Here is a 20,525-nt window from a genome sequence, read left to right as displayed (position 1 = left end):
TTTACAACTCATACTTGATTATTTCCAACATCTTCCCTCAAGTGTGAGGCCCAATATCATTCTTATCCGAAAGGTCAACTTGTGCGGAAGTCTTCCAAACACTTGGCTCAGATCGTTGGCTCTGATACCACAACCATAATAAGTGAGCTGACACCACATCTCAACTCAAAATCTTACGGCTACAAATTTATGGGTCTTTCACACTTATATGATCATCACCTGGTGTATATCTAGTCTATATGTGATACTTCGTACTTAATTATTTCCAAAACTGAATAGCAGAAGAGTGCAATGACCTATGAGAAACAGTGCAGGGGTAGTGTGATATGATAGAATGAAATGAACAAAAAGAAGTGCTTTGGAGGGTGGTGTTCACGTGGGGGGAGATCCACTGATTCTTCCAGTAGGGCTGTAGGGGTGGGGAAATATTGTTAGAACAACTGTGGTATCCGAGTGCACCACCACATCAGTTGAAATAGTCCTTGAAAAGAAAAGAAAAAATTAATATTTTATTTATGCATTTTAAAAAATATATAATATAAATATCATCATCACATCCAATAATTAATATGACGGTGGTACTAAAAATACTTTTCGGGGCTCCCAAAAACATTGCCTTTTGTGCATAAATTTAAAAATTCAGAATTCAGGTTGAATTCTGCTTTTAAAAATATTTTTTAAAATAAAAGAATTTATTTGATAATATCTATTTTGTAAAAGAAATTCTAAAAATTGTAATTATTTCTTAAATTTTAGAATAAATATATTTCAGACATTTCTATTTTGTATTTTAATTTTTAACTTTAAAAAAAACACAAAAAATATTTACTTATTTATTTATTTTTTTGATAACCCAAAAAAATTTATTTTATTAACTATTATACAAAAGTATTTTAATTTTAATTTTAATTTTTGTAAATATCAATATGTTCTTTTAGATGTTACGAATAACAGATTTGGAAATTATTCTTAATATAATTTGTTTATCTGAAAAATAAAATTTATTAAAACTGATTTCAAAGTCCTAGTGAGTCTGACATTTTGTCAAAGAAATGTATTTTTAAAAACTATTTTTTAAATTAGGGTTAACAAAATATTATTTATTAGAGCTCGTATATCTTCCTTCTCATCACTCCAATACCTTACACTATATATTTTTTTTTTTTTTTTTTTGTAAATTACACTATATATCCTTGAAGTTGAAGGCTTGGAGCATAACGTGGCATCCACACTTCTTTAGAAATTTTAAACTAGCCTTAGTGCAAAATCTTTTACATTATTATTCAGTTACATATTGTTTAATTATTAAAGAAGCCGGGCTATCATAAGATAACTAAAAAGTTTAAATATATTTTGTTCAGGGGTTTAGTTTTCTTATCTGACAGTTGATAAGTTAATTTTTTTTTTTTTTGTGTGGTGATAAGTTAATTTTCCTACACATATAAATATCAATGGGCTCCACTATTTTTTAAAATAAAAAAAAAATCAATTTTTATTCTCTATACAGGAAATACTATTTATTTTTCTGCGCAGAAGAATAGTATTTCCGTTTGTTCATATACTATTACATGATTGAATGACAATGTAAAAACTTTATATCAACATTGCATTAATTTAAATTTTATGCACATAATTATTTTCGATTTAGTCATATTGTCTGTTAAAATTATAATACAATTAGGTGTAAAGATTAAATTGAAAATGAGTATTGCATATAAGAAGGAATACTATATGTTATATTCCTACACATGCCAATCATTTTCAATTTAGTTCTTACACTTTATATAACTCCATGTAATTCTCACTATATTATAACATGCATTAAAAATAGTTGATAGGAAATAAATAAAAAAATTCTTAGAAAAACAAATAAAAATGAGTATTATGCATAAAACAAAAAATATATTTTAGATAATAACCATAAAAAATATATTTAATTTTTTGAAAATTTAGTTTAACCGAGATAAAAAAATTTCATTAATTAAAATACTATGAGACATACAGAGGTCCAAATACAATGAGTGGGGTTCACTTCCAAACAAGGGAAGGATTATGCCAAATTTTCACAAAGTATTCCTTGGGGAAGGCAAGATTTAGAAGGTTATTTTTTTTTTAGAATGGAAGATTATATAATGGAATATATATATATATATATATATATATATATATATAGAGAGAGAGAGAGAGAGAGAGAGGTAGGTTCATTTAACACCTGTGTCAAACTTTGAAATTTGACACCAAGTCTTAAGTATTGATTTCTGTCAATCAACGGTTATAATTTTTGTCAATCAAATTTATTAATTAATTATTGTTGGACAAGTGGCTTTAATACTCAAGATGGGGGATGAATTGAGTTTTATAAAATCTTTTCGCAAAGTATCTCCTTTGATATTTTAAATAGTGTTTCTTCAATTAAATGATTTAACAAGGAAACAACTAAGTGTAGGAGCAAGTGTGTGATCAATAAAGTAAGCAAGCAAATAAATAAATACAATCTAAAAATGTAATTTCAAGACTATAGGAAGGAATTTAAGGTTAGAGAAATTGCAAATTAGATGTATCCTGGTTCGGTCACAACCTCCGTGACCTACATCCAGACTGAAGTCGCTCGATCAAACTTTTTCACTAGCTATCAAGCTTGAGAGTGCTTGACAAATCACTACAACCTTTCAAGACTTCGGGCTCTTGATGCCTTACAATTTTTCACTCCAAATTTCTTAGGAATTTGGTAACCTCTCAAGTATAAAGGGTTCCCTCCTCTAACTATTGAAGAAATCAAATGGAGGTGTTTAACAATAGCTAGGTGCTCTCAAAGTACAAATTATACAAGTTGAAGAATTATGGTGTTGACACTTTCACAAGAATAAAGCTTAAAGAGTATTTATGATCAAGATGAATGAGAATAAGCAAATGATATGATTTAAATGAAGAATAATGATCAATGAATAGAACAATGATCCCTATTTAAAGAGACCCCATAAGTGATTTTACAGCCATTTTCGCAAACTAACCGTTTTATGGCCGTTATTTTTGTCTTCTGCTCAGTGGATAATCGATTATCATGGGGTGGGTAATCGATTACCATGACCAGGTTAATCGATTACCAACTTGTCAAAGGTTGGAATTCATCCTGAAAATGGTTTTATCTGTTTTCCATTAGTTTCAATTGCTTACAATCATTTAAAAATACTAAGGATAGGTCTTTCATTAAAGTTAGATGCTAGAGATATCAAAGGATGGTTTTCTCATTTTTGCTATATATAAAAGTAATATTATACTTACAACATATTTCCGTTTACAACATCTAACAACCATATCTTAACCGTTGATTTTTGTCAATCGACGGTTATCATTTAATGTAAATTAATAATTAATTAATGAGTTTGATTTGCGAAAATAATAATCGTTGATTAGTGAAAAAGTATAATCTTCCTTATATATATATGGGATAGGATCCTTTGATACCGGTATCAAATTTTGAAATTTGACACCAAATCCTATCCGTTGATTTCCGTCAATCAACAGTCATTATTTATTGACACTGGTGTCAAACTTCAAAATTTGACACATGTGTCAAAGGATCTTTCCCATATATATATATATATATATATATATATATATATATATATATATATATATATATATATATATATATATCGATTCTTAAGCTGCCGGAGATAATCTTATTTCTAGCTAATCAATCATAACCGTACAAAGATAGATCAATGGTAATGAAGGAAGAGAGAAAACAAGATAATCATAATCATTCAAAAGTGAATCAATTAATATAAAAAAATAAATAAACAAAACGACGTAGTTTTAGAGTGGCTGGAGATAAATTTATCTCAAATTGCCGAAGAAATATTTTTCTCTCTTTATCTATCTATCTATCTATCTATATATGGCAAAAATACAAAGATAAGACTATATACAATTGACTTTCAGTTCGAAAATATTTTTAGTGTTATTGTCGCACCGAGTGCTCCATATATCCCTCCAATAAAAAATAAAATACCAATTTTGACATGTTACCATGTTAGCACACAAAAGAGAGAAAAAAGAGACAGTCATTAACTCTCGTGATACTAAAAATGTGCTCCTTCAGTTCTATCATCCTAAATTAAGAAGGATTGTGCATCCGGATTTTCCCTTTAATCCATAGAAGTGACAATAAATTTAGTCTTGCCATTGTCTAGTAGCTAATTAGAAAACATTTGAAAGGGACGATTGCTTCATGTTAAAGATTCGGTCATGTATCCACTTCCAAACACACCAAAGGATGCAAGCCGCAAATTTAAGACTGACTATTTTGACAATTTGCAACAATGCTTTGGATAGCACATAATTATTTTAGACCACCATTCATATGCTAATTTGACTGCAATAGCAGCTCCATGCTTCAGGAGCTAGAGATTCTAAATTGCTCTAGTGTCTATTTGTTTTAGATTTTGAAGTTCCTAAAATTTTGTTTGTGGTGGCTGAAATTGATTTGTACTGTACGAAATATGTTTGGCTTACTTATTCTAATGAATAAACGTGAGGTTGACACAACTTGAATCAATTTTAATTTTACCAAACATGAAGCGACTTTTTACCAGATTACCCACATTTTCTTTCTACTCTATTCTAAGATTGCATTATTTTCTTTTTTATAATTTTATTTTAAAAACAATTTACTTTGTCCCATCTCAATAAAAAAATTCTTTTGAATTCACTTTTCAAATTCCCAATTGCTGCGTTGTTTCTACCATTTGTTTTTTTTTTTTGGGTAGATTGTTTCTACCAATTTTAATTTCTTTTCCTTTAAGTATTATATTTATTATGTGGTTGGGTTTTTATAAGCATAGAGAAAGTTGTTGGAAATCGACAATCACATAAAATCGACAAAATAGAAAAGAGAAAAGAGAAGATAGATTGACACGGTGATTTAGTCTGGTTCATCCAATATAGGCTACATCCAGCTTGTCTGTACTATATTCACCTCACTGTCACTCGTTACAAGTCACTCGATTTACAAGTAGAATATAAATAGAATTAGAAAAAATCTTAACAACAGCTATTCATGAAGTCAAGCCCAAACTATTAAGAAAAAAAATTACAATAGATCAGAGGCCTACAACAATACCTAACCTTTACGAGTATGGGGCGCTGCCCCCCGGACCCCGCCCGCTCACCTGAGAGTGGACCCCAGTTGTCTTTCTGCTGATCCCGATAATAAGAGTTCTCATCAGCATACGAAGTATAAGCCATACCCAACAAAAATGTTCCCCTTAAGAGAGAATTTAGGAATCAAAAGCCTCTTGATAAGTGATTTCTTGTGAAAATACATAAATTTGATACTAATTGTAAAATTGGGTGAAAACGTCCCATGCCTTTATAATCGTTGTAAGCAAGATTTTCGTTGAGATTCATTATTTCGACTTATAGAGTTATGATAAAATTAAAAAATTTAACAGAAGAAAGATTTTATCAAAATTAGTACTTTTCCCCCCGGGAAAGGTATAGTTATTATCACATTCCATTATTTTTTTAACGAAGAGTGATATATTGACATATTTACATACTAACGTAATTTTATTTTTTTTTGGAAATCTAACGTAATTTTATAATCAAATTAGACATCACCTTACAATCATAACTGGCTGTACATGAATGTTACGTTGATTTCAAAAGTCAATATCAATGCAATAGGCGGTAAAATAATTTGGATCAAAATAGGAGCACCATTCATTGAGAAATCTTGCGACTCATTATGTTCTTTCTATTTTTCATCATTGATTTTAATCTACTTTTCAGAAAGCCCAAGGAATATGAATAATAGGAGGACCTTTTATAATAACCAATGGGTTCCTATAAGGTCCTAAAGTGGAGGCAAGTGGACATAAACAAAATTGAGCGGTTTATATTTCATGCAATAATAATCAGCAATGACATAGACACTTATTTTAATTGATAATGACTTAAACAGGATTGCTACTAATTCACTATTCAATCTCACGCTTGTCTCAGCAATTAGTCACTTCCATCATTAATCCTCAGTTTTGCTTCTTCGTTGTTTTTAATTACTTGTTATTTTCTTGTTCTATTATATTGTTTGATCCTTGGATTTGTCTAATTTTTTGTGCTAATCTCAGTTAATTACTTTTTGAGTGTTCTACGAAGAAGAAAAAAATAAATTAAAATATAGTTAGAGAAAGAAATAAACGAATCATCGACCAACACCAGTTTGGTTCTTCTTTTTGTGCAAAAATAATCACATTTTTATGTAGCAAGGTTTTTTCTTCAAAATTATGTTATATTAAGCACTAATTCAACCCAAAAGTAATTATGTCAAGTGTTAATTTAATTCAAAATTTTAAGTTATTAGAAAAATATCAAATTAATAAATGTCTTTTCACAAAAAAGTCTACTCGACTTGAAGAATGAATTATGTAAAAGCTCACATTATTTATGCTAAAAAATTTCACAATGAATATCAATTCAACACAAAAGTACACACTAAAAGTAAATGTCAAATTCTGAATGGATATAACTTAGTTGATGTGCAGGGATCAAACCCTGCCTCAAACAGTTTCTTGGAAAGTCTTTGGGGGTCAGAGGATAAGCCAAAAAATCTTCGGTTGGGGGATTAGTCTCGTCCTTTCTCCGGTTGCGAAGCTTAGTGCACCCACTGTTACAATGAGGGGCTAGCCCAAACGGGCCGTACACCGAGGGCATGGTGCCCGGAGAAGGTTGAATGAGAATACCTCCTGGCAATGTACCAAAAAAAAAAAAAACGTAGGTTAAGTAGGTGAAAAATATCTGAGTTTTGTTATCAAAAAATAAAATAAAAAATATCTGAGTTTCATTTCCCCGGAATATATATTTGAGAAGGGGTGAAGAGTTAAAAAGTTAGTGGGGATACCGAGAGCCAACCTGGCTCAAAAAAGTAATTATGGTCGATCTAAAAAAAAAAATATTAAATTAATGATTTTATATTATAGTTTTTTAATAAGTAAATTAGTAATTTTTTTTATCTTAGCAACATGTAATACCAACGTTACTAGGCATTGCTTTGACCAGATATTCCTCAAGTGTTATTTGACCGAAATGTTATTTTTACTCTGCAATACCAACATGTAAAGATCGTTCCTGCATATATTTTTCTGAATACCCAATGATAATGTTTTCATCTTTATAAGCATGTTGAAGGCCTGTTCAACTGATATTGGGAATTAACAAAAAATTCACACTAGAAGAAGCGAATAGACAGCAATAACGTTGTTAAGCATGACGGAAACATACTTTTTTTATTGGTACAGAACATGTGAAGAAACGTATTGATTTTAATGATTCATTTGTTGCTTTCTCTATTTTGCTTTTCTCATATATATAATCTTTAATTTTCTAGTTCAATGTTACGGCTCAAGCATCTTTTTTTTTTTCTCTGAGGTAAACTGCCTATGAATTAATGAAATTAATTATAATATTGTATTATTATTTTTTTGAGTTTTCTCAAGGTATCCCCTAGTCGATAGCCAAAGACCAATCCTTTCAAGGCGTAGAGATCACCGAAATAAATTTTGCCTCTACCAACAAAGTATTTTTCATATACACAATCAGAGGTCGAATCATTGTTAGCATACTTAAGGGATCCAACCATCTAGAGGTGGCAAAACGGGTCATCTCGTCCCGACCCGCCTTCAACCCGCCAAAAGGGGGGCGGGGCGGGTTGACCGGTCGTTTGATGGTGGTTTGGAAATATCAACTCACCCTATTTTGAGGTGGGTTGGAATGGTCAACCCGCCTAAAAAACAAAAATTAATTAAAAAAATAATATATTATATTTTATTAATTTTATAATATTACTTATTTTTATTACACTCCCTTAATTTTTTTTCAATCTCAAGCCTAAATATAAGCTAATATTCTGTCAGATATTTTTTAGGAATATATTTTTGCTTCTATATATGGATAATCTTTGTTATAAATAAAGTTTTTCTTTATTTTTCTAGGAGAGTGCTAAAATAAAATAAAAATATATATCACAAAAATTTAGTGATAAATAAAATACTACCTAATAAAAAAACTGACCAGCGAGACAACCCGTCCGACCCGCCAGCAACCCATTTTAACCAATACCTAAATGGGACGAGTTGATGGGTTGAAAGGTATAACTCAACCCGCCTCATTTTAGCGGATTGACGGATTGAGTTATCAGATTTAACCCATATTATTACCTTTACAACCATCTATCAACTTTGCCAAACTTTATTGATATTATAATATTGTATTTATTTGCAAAAATATGCGACTCTACCACACCCTTTTTTTCTTTTATTTGGTTCTTTTATTTTCTTGGATTTATCATTTTTCATGGAATAGCCTGTTTTTTTCTTGCTCAAATAGTGTAACCTTGTATTCCAATACCTTTATTTTCAATCAAAGCGATAGATATGGTATTTTGCATAATTAACTACTTCCTTGTAATTTTAGGATATATTGTGCATTTATATTATCTTATTTTGTATTCAAAATGTTTTTATCATCAATTTTTTTCCTAAGAAAGCTATCAAAAGACAATTTTTTAATAAAAACTAATCAAATGCAAAGAAACACATTCTGCAGCGTCTTTCTTCACACACATATTCATTTTTAAAATGAATAAAATGAATATTCATCCTAAAACCTGTATGGCAAGAATATTTTATTGCAATGAAAAGTAGACTCTTGGCTATGAAAAAGCTTCGTCAACCAGCAGTGTGCAGTGATCAAATTGTCATATTTTTTTAAGAAAATTGCTTAAATATTATCCGAATAGTATTTTTTTATCAAACTGTCACGCGTATAAGTTCGTTACCAGTTATAGCGAACTTGGTTAGGCCACATGGCACATTCCCATTAGCGCGCCAAATTTACTACTAGTCATAGCGAATTTAGTCTAGTCAATTTTTTTCTTGCAAAGTGTGTATGTGTCACGAAATCATAAGCGACGAAGTTTGCTACGACTGATAACGAATTTGGTATACTAATGGAAACGTGTCGCATAATCTAACCAAGTTCGCTATAACTAATAGTGAATTTGAATGCGTGACAATCTGATAAAAAATATTAGAGTAAACACCCTTTTTAGTCCCTGGCAATATCTACGAAGTCCTTTTCAGTCTCTGGCAATAAAAAAGGACCAAATTGGTCCCTGAAAGTACAAGAAATGGGTCACTCAACATATTTGGGAGTTGACATAAGGACTAACATGGCCCTTTTTGTAATTTCAGGGACCAATTTGGTCCTTTTTTATTGCCAGGGACTAAAAAGGACTTCGTAGATATTGACAGGGACTAAAAATGGTGTTTACTCAAAATATTCAAATGACAATTTGAAAAAAAAAATTGAAAAAATATGGCATTTAGATCACTATTCCTGCCTTTGTAATGTGATCTCTTACTATTGCACATAACCCACAGTTTCATAGTACTGATTTCTCCATTATGACCTTCTTTATTATTAGTGTGCACCCATTAAATGATTAAGATAGTAGCAAGTGCCCAAGAATGTTTGTATTAGAACATGAAGTTTTAGAATTGTTTGACCCTCATGATGTTTATGATGGTGGAGTTGAAAATGACTAATGATGGTAGTTTAAACATGGTTGAAAATGCTAATGCGAAAGTTAAATTGCATCATAATAGTGTGGAGATATTTCATGATGTCAGGAATGTTACTATATTTGAGAATAATTTAATTAATTCGAGTAGTAGATTACATTCCTTACCTTTTTGGATATTTTACTAGAAAGAGTTTTGAATAGTACAAAAAGGTTTGTTGGTCACGAACAGAGGTGTTAGTACAGCATACAACGATGCGAAAAATGTCTGGTCTAGTGGAGCATGTGTATGTGCCAAAAAAGAATGTTATATTTGCATGAAGATAGATCTTATTAGCACTTGCAAACAAATTTATCATAGCTTAATCCAATCCGAGATTAGGTAGAGATTTGTTGGATATTCACTCTTGATGATTTTTTTTATTTGCAAAGTACTTGTCTTTATTTGCTAAACCAATTCATTTTGACAATTAACTATTGTATCTATTAATTTTAATGATAGATTATTCTGTAAATGTGAATATAAACCGAATTAGGTAAATCAAGTCGTATTTTTAGTCTACATAATTTCCGATTTGTGAGAAATTTTCCGGAAAACCCAAAAAAACTGACATTTGTTTTTGAGGAAAGATATTCTTACTACCAAATTTTTTTACTACTAACTTACTACCTATCTAATCACCATTGAATCAAAGAGAGAGAATGTTAAAAAGTTTTTGAAAAAAGAAAAAATGTCGATCCAATAGTTATTAGATAGGTAGTGAGTTGGTAGTAGAAAATTTTGGTAATAAGAATATCCCTCTTCTTTGTTTTTTAGTCGAATCACGTAAAACATGTCCCCTTTGAGAAACCTTCAAATGCCTCGTACAATGAAGCTAAACAGAAACAATCCATGTTTCATTCACGTGTACTCTTTAAAATCTTTGCACCTTTGCCTTAAAAAATATCTCCAAAATTATATGTTATTTTAAAAGATATAATTTTATGTTTTTTTAAATAAAATAACATTATTTTGATGCATATTTGATAATTTTTTACATTTTATCTCCTCCATAAAAATAGGAAGAGAGAGAAAGTGAAGGAGAAAAAATATAAAAAAAAAAAATACCAAATATACATTAAACAAACACTTTTTCCATAAATATTATCGTTAGCTACTGGGTCTTCAACTAAAATTTATCGTTAGCTAAGAACCAGAATAGCCCAAACTAAACATCAAAACCGCTAAAAAAAATGGGATAAACTTTCCATCTATCAATGGAAAGTTTCAACTTTCAACTGAGTGCATCTTTTTTCTTCGGTTTAACAATTTTTTATTTTCTATTTTTTGATAAAATATTTAGGTTTAACCATAAATTATTCGCACCTAAGTCATCCTCTAACAGTAAGACATTTAAGTAAAACACTTCAGAGAAATATAGGAACTTGTGTTATAAGATTAAGTGTGTATTTAGATTAACTTATTTTATGTTCAAAATAGTTTATATCTTATAATCAAATTTTTCCTAAGACAACTTTTGAAAAGAAAAGTTCCCTGAAAATTAAGCAAATTCAAACATTCTTTAACTAACATCAATGAAATGGAAAATGACATTTGCACTGAGGCTGTGTAAAGGCTATAATTAATATGAACTGAGAAACGGAAAACGACATTTCCATAAATGATGAAAATACCACTCTGTGAAAGTCACTAATTTCCTTTCTCAATTATCACTCACAGGATCATAACTTTACATTACATTTGACAAATGTATAATGCAGAAAAGAAGTGGTTCAGAACAACTAACTCTGACGCCTCTACTTGTATTTGTCCATTATCTTTCTAGCTTCTTCAACAGGATCCTCCATAGGAGTGGAGGTAGTTTCTCCATTACCCTTAGGTCCTTGATCTTTATTGAATCCTAGGAATGCAAAGTATACAAGTCCTATAGTAGCCTATCAACAAGAAATTAACTTGTATTAACCGTAGTAGAAAGCATTGAAGCATAAAGCTTAGAACCATCTTCATCATTGGAATACATTCAGCTTTTGAGAAAAAATTTCAACCCAACCAACCAAGTGGAACGGACTTCCGTTTGATAATTTTCTAGAATAACAGAGTAAATTCCTCAAAATTCATAAGCATTAGACATAATACATGGACCTAAATCATCATCTTCCTCATCCCATGGCTTTCAACTTTATCAAAACCCAATATCCTTAGAAGAAGAAAGCCAGAAACTAAAACTAAAATGAAAAACAATTGGATGAGAAAGTTGAGCAATATGGAAATTCATGGCCATCCCATATTCGCATTCATTAAAAAAAGTACATCCTTATGTAGTGATATAGTGACACTATTTCAAAAACTTAAATTAGCTTATTTCATGGAAAATCTGTACAATTTCAAGCTGAAAAAAAAAATCGCCTGTTGTATGTCACTTATCTCATAGGACCCATACTTTGTAATTTTTATCCTTGAAGACTGAGAAAAGTTCTTTGGCTTTGGCAAAGTTTTGTTCTAATAATTGGAGGCCTATCATTCGTGCAAAACGAACCAAGATTAAGATATGGAATTCAACCCTTTCAAAAGAGAAAGAGACAAAGGTGGCAACCAGTATAAGAGAACACTAAGAAATGGGTTTCATTACAAAATCAAGCACAATTATCTTAGGTATTTATGTCAGAAATTGCAACAATTTTTGGTCTTATCTTCATTGAAAATTCTGGTGAAGGCTATGATAACAAATTATCCATCTCTAAAGATGGGCATGCATACCAATCCTACATGGCAAGATGCTACTAGTTGAACCATGCATGCCGCATAAGTCTCTGCATATCATTTTAACAGGAAACACATATTTAATTGTATAGAACTTCACGAGTGACTTCGTATGAGTTCAACTGGTTTAAATTTAAACTTTTTATAATAATTACTAATTAGATACAGCTACGGGTGCATTTTGACAATTAGAATATAGCCACATAAGACGTGAATCAATACACCCATCTTAATGGATGGATATGATGACCTTGTCCTAAATCATTAGACTATTCAAATTGATTTCATCACAGTTGATTTAAAATAATAATCCTGAAATTTTAATTGGATGAAAAAATAAAATGGATGACTTACCAATACAAAGAAAGCTGTAGAGAGGAAAGATTTGAGTACAAAAAGTGAAACACTCAAAGCCACAATAGTTACTGAAATCCTTGCTATTGGTCTTGGAATAGAATTCTAGCATCAGGGAAGACAAGAAAAGAAAAGAGAAACATCAAAGATTGTAACAACTTTGAAGATAATAGCTATAATAGATCAAATGATTATGTAAAGTTTGAAAGCGAAATTGAAAGTCTGACTTACGGGAACCAGATCAGTGCCTGCCTCAATTCCATCCCTACCAACTTTCCATGCAGTCTGCAGAACTATCTCGTAATCATAGAGATAGTTGAAAAAAAGGAGCAATAATTATGCTTCATGGACAAGGAAAAAAGCAGGAAAAAGGAACTATGCAAAATAAAATGAGCAGGGTTGATACAAAACAGCCCAACAAAAGTTAAATGTTCCAATTCTGAAGGGAAGACAATTTACCCAAATAGCAAGATAATTTCATCAACAACAACTCTTAATCATATGGTGTTTTCCTTTCAATTTACACAAAAGGATGGCGGAGTGCATAAACATAAGACCAAATGCCAGATTCATGTTGATCCCTGATGTAATTAAAACAAATGATACCAATTGATGTAATTAAAACAGCAACAGAAATTTGTATTTAGACAGATATCAGTGACAAATTCAGATACACCTTGAACTTATCCAGAATCCCTCCCTTACAATGCAACAGTAACGCTATGACAAATATGAAATAAAGACAACCAGAATTCCTTACAGTATCCTAACAACAAGGAAAAATTGCATGTAAAAGAAATGATAACTGACTCTAATAATCGTATACTAGAGCCACAACAACTCCCTCAACAAGGAATCACTCTTCCTCATTGAGCTCCCCTCCTCCCAATTCAGGTTGATTCTTCTCCCCTTTTCCATTCTCTTCTCCACCTTTAATAACTAACTTCCCAGCGTGTATTCCTCCAATTCCCTCCTCTCCATTTAGCGCCCTCCACGTGTCATCCTTGATAGTCCTCACATTTTCTACACTTTTGTCAGCATGTGCACCCCTTGCCGTTGCACTCTCACTGGCCTCTTTGTCTTGGGTCTGGGTTTTACTTTGTGCAGCCCTTGCCATTGCATTCACCTTGGGCCTTGTCTCCCTCCACTTCTTGGGCCTTGCTTTTCTTCTTATGTTTCCTCTCATATACCCACTTTAATGGTCCAACAATACCTCCCCCCCTAACATTCACCTTGTCCTCAAGGTGAAAAGATGGAAAGAGTGTTGAGAACTCCTCTTCATCCTCCCAAGACCACTCACAGTCAGGTAAATTCTGCCATTCCACCAAGATTTCAACCTTGCCATTGAGCAGTCTCCTCACATCTCGAATAGCAGCCGGTTTGACTTGCAATTCCAATGATTCAGTCAAACAGCTTGGTAAGGGCAGGACAGGTACGTTAGGGCTAATGGCCTTCTTCAAGAGTGACACGTGAAACACGGAATGAACCTTTGAATCTTCCGGAAGCCTAAGTCTGTATGCCACCTGACCGATTCTTTCTTCAATCTCAAAGGGACCATAGAATCTTGGACTGAGTTTTTGATTCAGCCTTTTTGCTAGTGACCTTAATTTATATGGTTGGATCTTCAAGTGCACCATGTCCCCTGCCGCACAGGTGACTCCCTTCTTCCTTTGTCCGCTTGCACTTTCCTCCTCTCTTGTGCCTTGCATAAATTGTTTTTCAGTTCCTGTAAGATGACATCTCTGGCCTCCAACCATTGATCTACAGCTGCCACCGATACAAAATTCTTTTGAAAAGGGATGATCGAAGGAGGATCCCTGCCATAGACTGCTTTAAAGGGTGTCATCTGAGTAGACCTATTATAAGAGCTATTAAACCAGAATTCTGCCCATGGAAGCCACTTGGCCCAGCTCCTAGGGTGCTCACCAGCAAAGCATCTTAAATAGGTCTCCAAAGTACGATTAACGACCTCCGTTTGCCCATCGGTTTGTGGCTGGTAGGCTGAACTAAATTTCAGTGTGGTACCTGCAGATTTAAACAACTCCTCCCAGAATTTACTCACAAAGATTTTGTCTCTATCTGTCACTATAGATCTTGGAAATCCATGCAGTCTAATTATTTCTTTAACAAATAATCCAGACACGTGCTCAGCAGTAAATGGGTGATTAAGTGTGGTGAAATGTGCATATTTAGTTAATCGATCCACCACTACTAGGATGGTGTCAACCCCTTTAGACTTTGGTAACCCCGAAATAAAGTCCATACATAAATCTTCCCAAACCTGTTGTGGGATGGGCAACGGACTGCAACAGACCTGCAGGCAGCAAGCTTTGATACTTTTGTTGTTGACACACTCCACAAGATTTCACAAATTGCTCTATGTCCTTGCACATCTTCTTCCAATAAAAAATCATAGCAATTCACTTGTACGTTCTGGCCTCTCCGGAATGTCCTCCCCATGGTGACGCATGAAATTCCTATAAGATGGTAGGAATATAGACAGAGGTACGGGGGATGACCAGCCTATCTTTGTACCACAAGCTCCCTTTAGCAACATAGTACCCTGGATGTGCAACACCATATTTCATAATGTCCACTATCATCTCTTTGATCTCAGTATTAGCCAGGGCCTCCTCTGTCAACAATTGCAAATCTGGGCTCATCACTGTGGACATTGCCATACATTCCATGACCCTCGATAAAGCATCTGCAGCCTTGTTTTCTACCCCCGGCTTATATTGTATCTCGAAGTCAAAGCCCATGAGTTTAGCCACCCACTTTTGCTGCCCTTCTACCATGAGTCTTTGCTCGATCAAATACTTTAGACTTTGCTGATCTGTTCTTATAATAAAATGACGGCCCAACAGATTAACTGCAAAAACTATGGCTTTCAACTCCTTCTCATACACTGACAAGCTCCTTTCAGTATCTGAGAATGCTTGACTAATGAAAGAAATGGGACGCCCTCTCTGCATTAACACTGCCCCCATCCCTATCCCAGACGCATCAGTCTCTACTATAAACTCCTCTTCAAAATTAGGGAGAGTCAGTTCTGGTAACCCTACCATTGTTGCCTTTAACATTTCAAATGCTTTCTGCGCCTCCTCATCCCATAGAAATTTATCTTTTTTTAACAGCCTTGTCAGGGGTCGAGCTATATGTCCATATTGTTGCACAAATCGTCGATAATACCCTGTCAACCCTAAAAACCTCTCAATCATTTTACAATCACTGGAACTGGCCACCTTTGCATTGCTTCTACCTTGTTGTGATCAGCCTTCACCCCTGACCCAGTGACAATATGGCCCAAATATTCCAATTCTCTTTTAACAAAGCTACACTTTTTAAAATTTGCTGAGAAATGATTCTGTTTAAGAACTTCCAGAACCTGACCTAGTTGCACCCAGTGTGACTCTTCATCCTTGCTGTATATCAATATATCATCGAAGAACACCAATACGAACTTCCTCAGAAAGGGGTTAAACACCTCATTCATCAATGCTTGAAATGTAGAAGGTGTGTTCCTCAATCCAAAGGGCATCACAAGGTACTCATAATGTCCCTCGGGAGTCCTAATGGTTGTTTTCTCAATATCTTCCTCCTTCATCTTTATTTGGTGATACCCAGACTTCAAGTCCAGTTTTGAAAAAATTGATGCACCCTCGAACTCATCTAATAGCTCATCTATCACAGGTGATGGAAATTTATCTGGAACAGTCACATGATTAAGTGCCTGATAATCTACCCAAAACCTCCAACTCCCGTCCTTCTTTTTAATTAGAATCATGGGGCTAGAAAATGGGCTTGTACTAGGACGTATCCACCCTGCTGCCAACATCTCCCTCACAAATTTCTCCAACTCTTCCTTCTGGTAATGAGGGTAACGGTAGGGCCTGATATTAGGAATGTGTGCTCCTTCCTTGAAGAAGATCCTATGGTCACATGACCTGCTTGGTGGCAACCCAGATGGTTCTTTAAAGACCTCAGGGAACTGTTCCAGCAACTCTGTGACCTTGTCTGGCGGTGCTTGGGCTTTCATCTCATTCATTCCCACAAATCCCAAATCTACATAATAGTTTTCGACCCCCCTTTTTCCACAGTTTGCTCAGACCTCGAAGAGAAACTCGTCCCTTAGACAGAGTGGGATCCCCTCTGAGCTCAACCACGTCCCCTCCTTTTGGTACTTTCAAGACTAATTCCTTGAAATTAGCTCGAATTTCTCCCAATCCCTCCAACCAGCCATATCCCAATATCACATCCACTCCCCCCATTTTAAAGACAAAAAAATCTTGGATCACATTCAGACCCGGAAGCTCTAACCTCATCCCCTTACACGTACCTAGACTTTGCACCCGATTTCCATCTCCCACGGTCACGGTTTGAGCATCTTAGACGTCAACTGGAAGTTGGAGCTCGGCCGCCACATGCGTTGCCAAAAAGTTGTGAGAAGCTCCGGAATCGATGAGAACAACGACCTTTTTACCCTGAATCTCTCCCCAAAGCTTCAGTGAGTGATTCGAAGTGAGCCCCACGATACTATGGACGCTCAGTTGTAACGTCTCTCCACCTTCCGTCGCGACCGGATTGGCTAACGGCATCTCCCCTTCTGGTTCGAATTCTTCCATCCCAATCAACATTACACATAGGTTAGCTTGCTGACAGATATGGTCCGGCGAATATGGTGCATCGCACCGAAAGCACAAGTTGCGCCGCCGCCTATCACACATTTCTTCCTGTGACAGCCGACGGTAAGGAGTCCCTCCGTTAGGGTTCCCAGCATTCCCCACACCCATGTTTATCGGGTTAGTCCTCTGTGGACCAGTTGACCCCATCTCACTACCTTGGCCACCTCCATGGGTCGTATTATTTGGGCCCAAGACCGTTGGCCCAACTCGCCCCTCAGCATGGTTACTGGACCTATTCTCTCCACCTCCCCTTTTATTCGAGAGGGCTGACTTCGAATAATGAGGCCCACCTCTAGTAGTTGGCCCATTACCTGTCCACCCCATTGTAGTTCCACCCATGCCGCAGATTCCCTCTTTCTCCTCCACCCTTTGGGCCATCACCATCATCCTGCTAAGATCTCTCAAATCATGGAGTCTGATCTCAGCCTGTATCGATTCACGTAACCCTGTGAGGAAGGCTGCTTGCAGCACTTCTTCGTCAGCGTGCCTAAGAGGAGCGGACAACAGCTCAAAATTCTCTCTGTATTTAGCGATAGTCCCATGTTGCCTGAGACACATTAATGCCTCATATGGGTTGCTGGAAGAAGACGAGTGAAAGCGTTCGAGAATCGCAGCTCTAAAGTCTCCCCAGTTGATGGTTGGGTTTCTTTGCTCCCACCATTGAAACCAATTGAGCACTCTTCCCTCCAAGCACACGGAAGCAGTCTCCACATGCTCTCCGGCAGGAATCCGATTAATCCTAAAGTACCTTTCAGCTCGATACAACCATCCGTAGGGGTCTTCCCCTGAAAAATAAAGGACCTCCACTCTCCTCCGTCGTTCGTTTTCTCTACCATGCCCATTGTTCCCCATCTCTCCATTCGTCTCATTTTCCCCTGTATTATCTTCACCATTTCCATTGATGTTCTCACCACCTTGTAGGGTCATCCTTTCCAAAATCTGAGCGAGCAACAGGTTCACTCGATTCATCGAAGTCTCCAACCCTCCTATCCTCCCTAGAACACCTTTGTTGCAATGCTCCATCGCCACTAGTCTTTGCTCAAACTCATCTACTCTAGTCTCCATTTTGGACCGAACCATTCAGCACACGCACTGGATCGAACGCTCTGAATACCAATTGTTGTAATTAAAAAAAATGATACCAATTGATGTAATTAAAAACAGCAACAAAAATTTGTATTTAGACAGATATCAGTGACAAATTCAGATACACCTTGAACTTATCCAGAATTCCTCCCTTACAATGCAACAGTAACACTATGACAAATATGAAATAAAGACAACCACAATTCCTTACAGTCTCCTAACAACAAGGAAAAATTGCATGTAAAAGAAACGATAACTGACTCTAATAATCATATACTAGAGCCACAACAACTCCCTCAACAAGGAATCACTCTTCCTCATTGAGCTCCCCTCCTCCCAATTCAGGTTGATTCTTCTCCCCTTTTCCATTCTCTTCCCCACCTTTAATAACTAACTTCCCAGCGTGTATTCCTCCAATTCCCTCCTCTCCATTTAGCGCCCTCCCTGTGTCATCCTTGATAGTCCTCACATTTTCTACACTTTTGTCAGCATGTGCACCCCTTGTCGTTGCACTCTCACTGGCCTCTTTGTCTAGGGTCTGGGTTTTACTTTGTGCAGCCCTTGCCATTGCATTCACCTTGGGCTCCCCATCTTGGGCCTTGTCTCCCTCCACTTCTTGGGCCTTGCTTTTCTTCTTATGTTTCCTCTCATATACCCACTTTAATGGTCCAACAATCCCTCATGAAATACAGTTACTATCATGAAAGGATAATATAATCTAGATAGCCACATATACACAGGAAAACTAAATCTACATAGGAAAACCAAGTGAAAATTTTAGGAAAAAATTGAGATTTACAATTCCTTCAGGAAACTTGACTTGCCAATAGTTGCCATCCATCAAAGAAACACCAATGCCAGCATAAGGTGACTAGCCTTTTATATCCCAATATCAACATTTTCTTGAGATTGAGACTCGTTAGTTTGATGCAATTTAGCCCTGGTAATCCTTAGCATACATTGTCATTGTTATACATATACGTGAAATAAGAAAATACTGCATAACATCCAAAATATAGAGACCTTTATCAATGCAAGACACCACATAATAGAATGAAGGTACCACCTACTTTAACGGTTTTGGCAAAGTAAAAGCTTCCTCACGAAATATAAACTAATGTAATATTGATGTAATGTACTAAAGTAGTATGGGATGGTCACTTGAGAAAATCCAAATGGATGTCACTCACTTCAATTTAAACCACAAATTGGCAAAGGAGATAAAGCATATGCATTAACTAGCTCAATTTAGCCTGACAATTAACTAAGACTACTGTTTAACTCTTTAATGCATCTTACTTCAATAGTCATAGTTTCTTCACTTTTATCACCCAATCATCAACTCTCTCCATAAAATCATATGCCAGCATCAAAACTAGAACTTGCCATAGAAACAAACAACTGCAAGGTATTACATAATAGCTAAAATTACCATCCCTTCACCTTTTCTGAACATAAAAATTGAAATCTCATCAACCCAAATAAGATGAGTGTGGAAGGCAAGAGAATACAAAAAATGAAACAACACGAAAATCCAAAATAATTTAATTAAAAAAAACTGAAAATTGGGGCTAACCTTTAAAAATATTCGATTGTGCTGCAAAAACTACAAAAGTGGAGCGAGGTTTCCGGGTTCTAGAAATCTTGAAGTGAGTGTTTGCAAGGAAAGGTTTCTTCTTTAACTTCAGAAGGGAATTGGGTGAATGAAAATGATGATGGGTAAGAGCCAAAGTTCGATTTTGGCAGCAATTTGGAATGCAAGAGATAAAGGAACAAAAGTTGTGAACAAAAACAGAAGCGGACATTTTTTTTTCCTCTCAAATATATTAACAGTGCAAAAAGCTTATATTACTTCCAATCAAAGAAGTGAACAGTGGTTTCGGTTGGTTTTTTTCAGGTACACATTGAGGAAGAAGTGCAGTGTGAAAGGTACAAGGAAAGGTGATTTTGCAACGACAAAGCAAACTGAAGAGAAAAATGAACATGGTAGTGCCTGTTCTCAGCCTCACAAAGCTGAGCTAGACCTTCCAAGGCCCATAATTGGAGCCCAAGCATT

At 34.9% G+C, this 20,525-nt stretch overlaps 1 protein-coding gene across 1 annotated transcript; it reads right to left on the bottom strand.

Annotated features, from left to right (window-relative positions):
* Positions 1-11,178: 11,178 nt before the first annotated feature.
* On the bottom strand, positions 11,179-20,482 carry LOC133299486 (uncharacterized). Its single transcript, XM_061498950.1, has 4 exons — positions 20,046-20,482; positions 12,930-12,991; positions 12,699-12,803; positions 11,179-11,518 (listed from the first exon to the last, which is right to left on the bottom strand). The coding sequence occupies exons 1-4, from the start codon at positions 20,272-20,274 to the stop codon at positions 11,381-11,383; spliced, it is 534 nt and encodes a 177-aa protein (XP_061354934.1). The 5' UTR covers positions 20,275-20,482; the 3' UTR covers positions 11,179-11,380.
* Between the last annotated feature and the right edge of the window lie 43 nt (positions 20,483-20,525).

Source organism: Gastrolobium bilobum, unplaced genomic scaffold (assembly GCF_033153095.1).
Source record: "Gastrolobium bilobum isolate Gb01-03AN ecotype WA unplaced genomic scaffold, APGP_CSIRO_Gbil_v1 utg25654, whole genome shotgun sequence".
NCBI lineage: Eukaryota > Viridiplantae > Streptophyta > Magnoliopsida > Fabales > Fabaceae > Gastrolobium > Gastrolobium bilobum.
The sequence above is the reverse complement of the archived record's forward strand: the minus strand, read 5'-3'. Positions and strand labels throughout refer to the sequence as shown.

Excerpts from the sequence above, each read along its gene's own strand:
- LOC133299486 (XM_061498950.1), bottom strand. The coding sequence starts at position 20,274 with ATGTCCGCTTCTGTTTTTGTTCACAACTTTTGTTCCTTTATCTCTTGC. Across the intron at positions 12,992-20,045 it reads ACAATCGAATATTTTTAAAG|TTCTGCAGACTGCATGGAAA; the intron begins GTTAGCCCCAAT and ends ATTACGAGATAG. Across the intron at positions 11,519-12,698 it reads CTACAGCTTTCTTTGTATTG|GCTACTATAGGACTTGTATA; the intron begins GTAAGTCATCCA and ends TCTTGTTGATAG.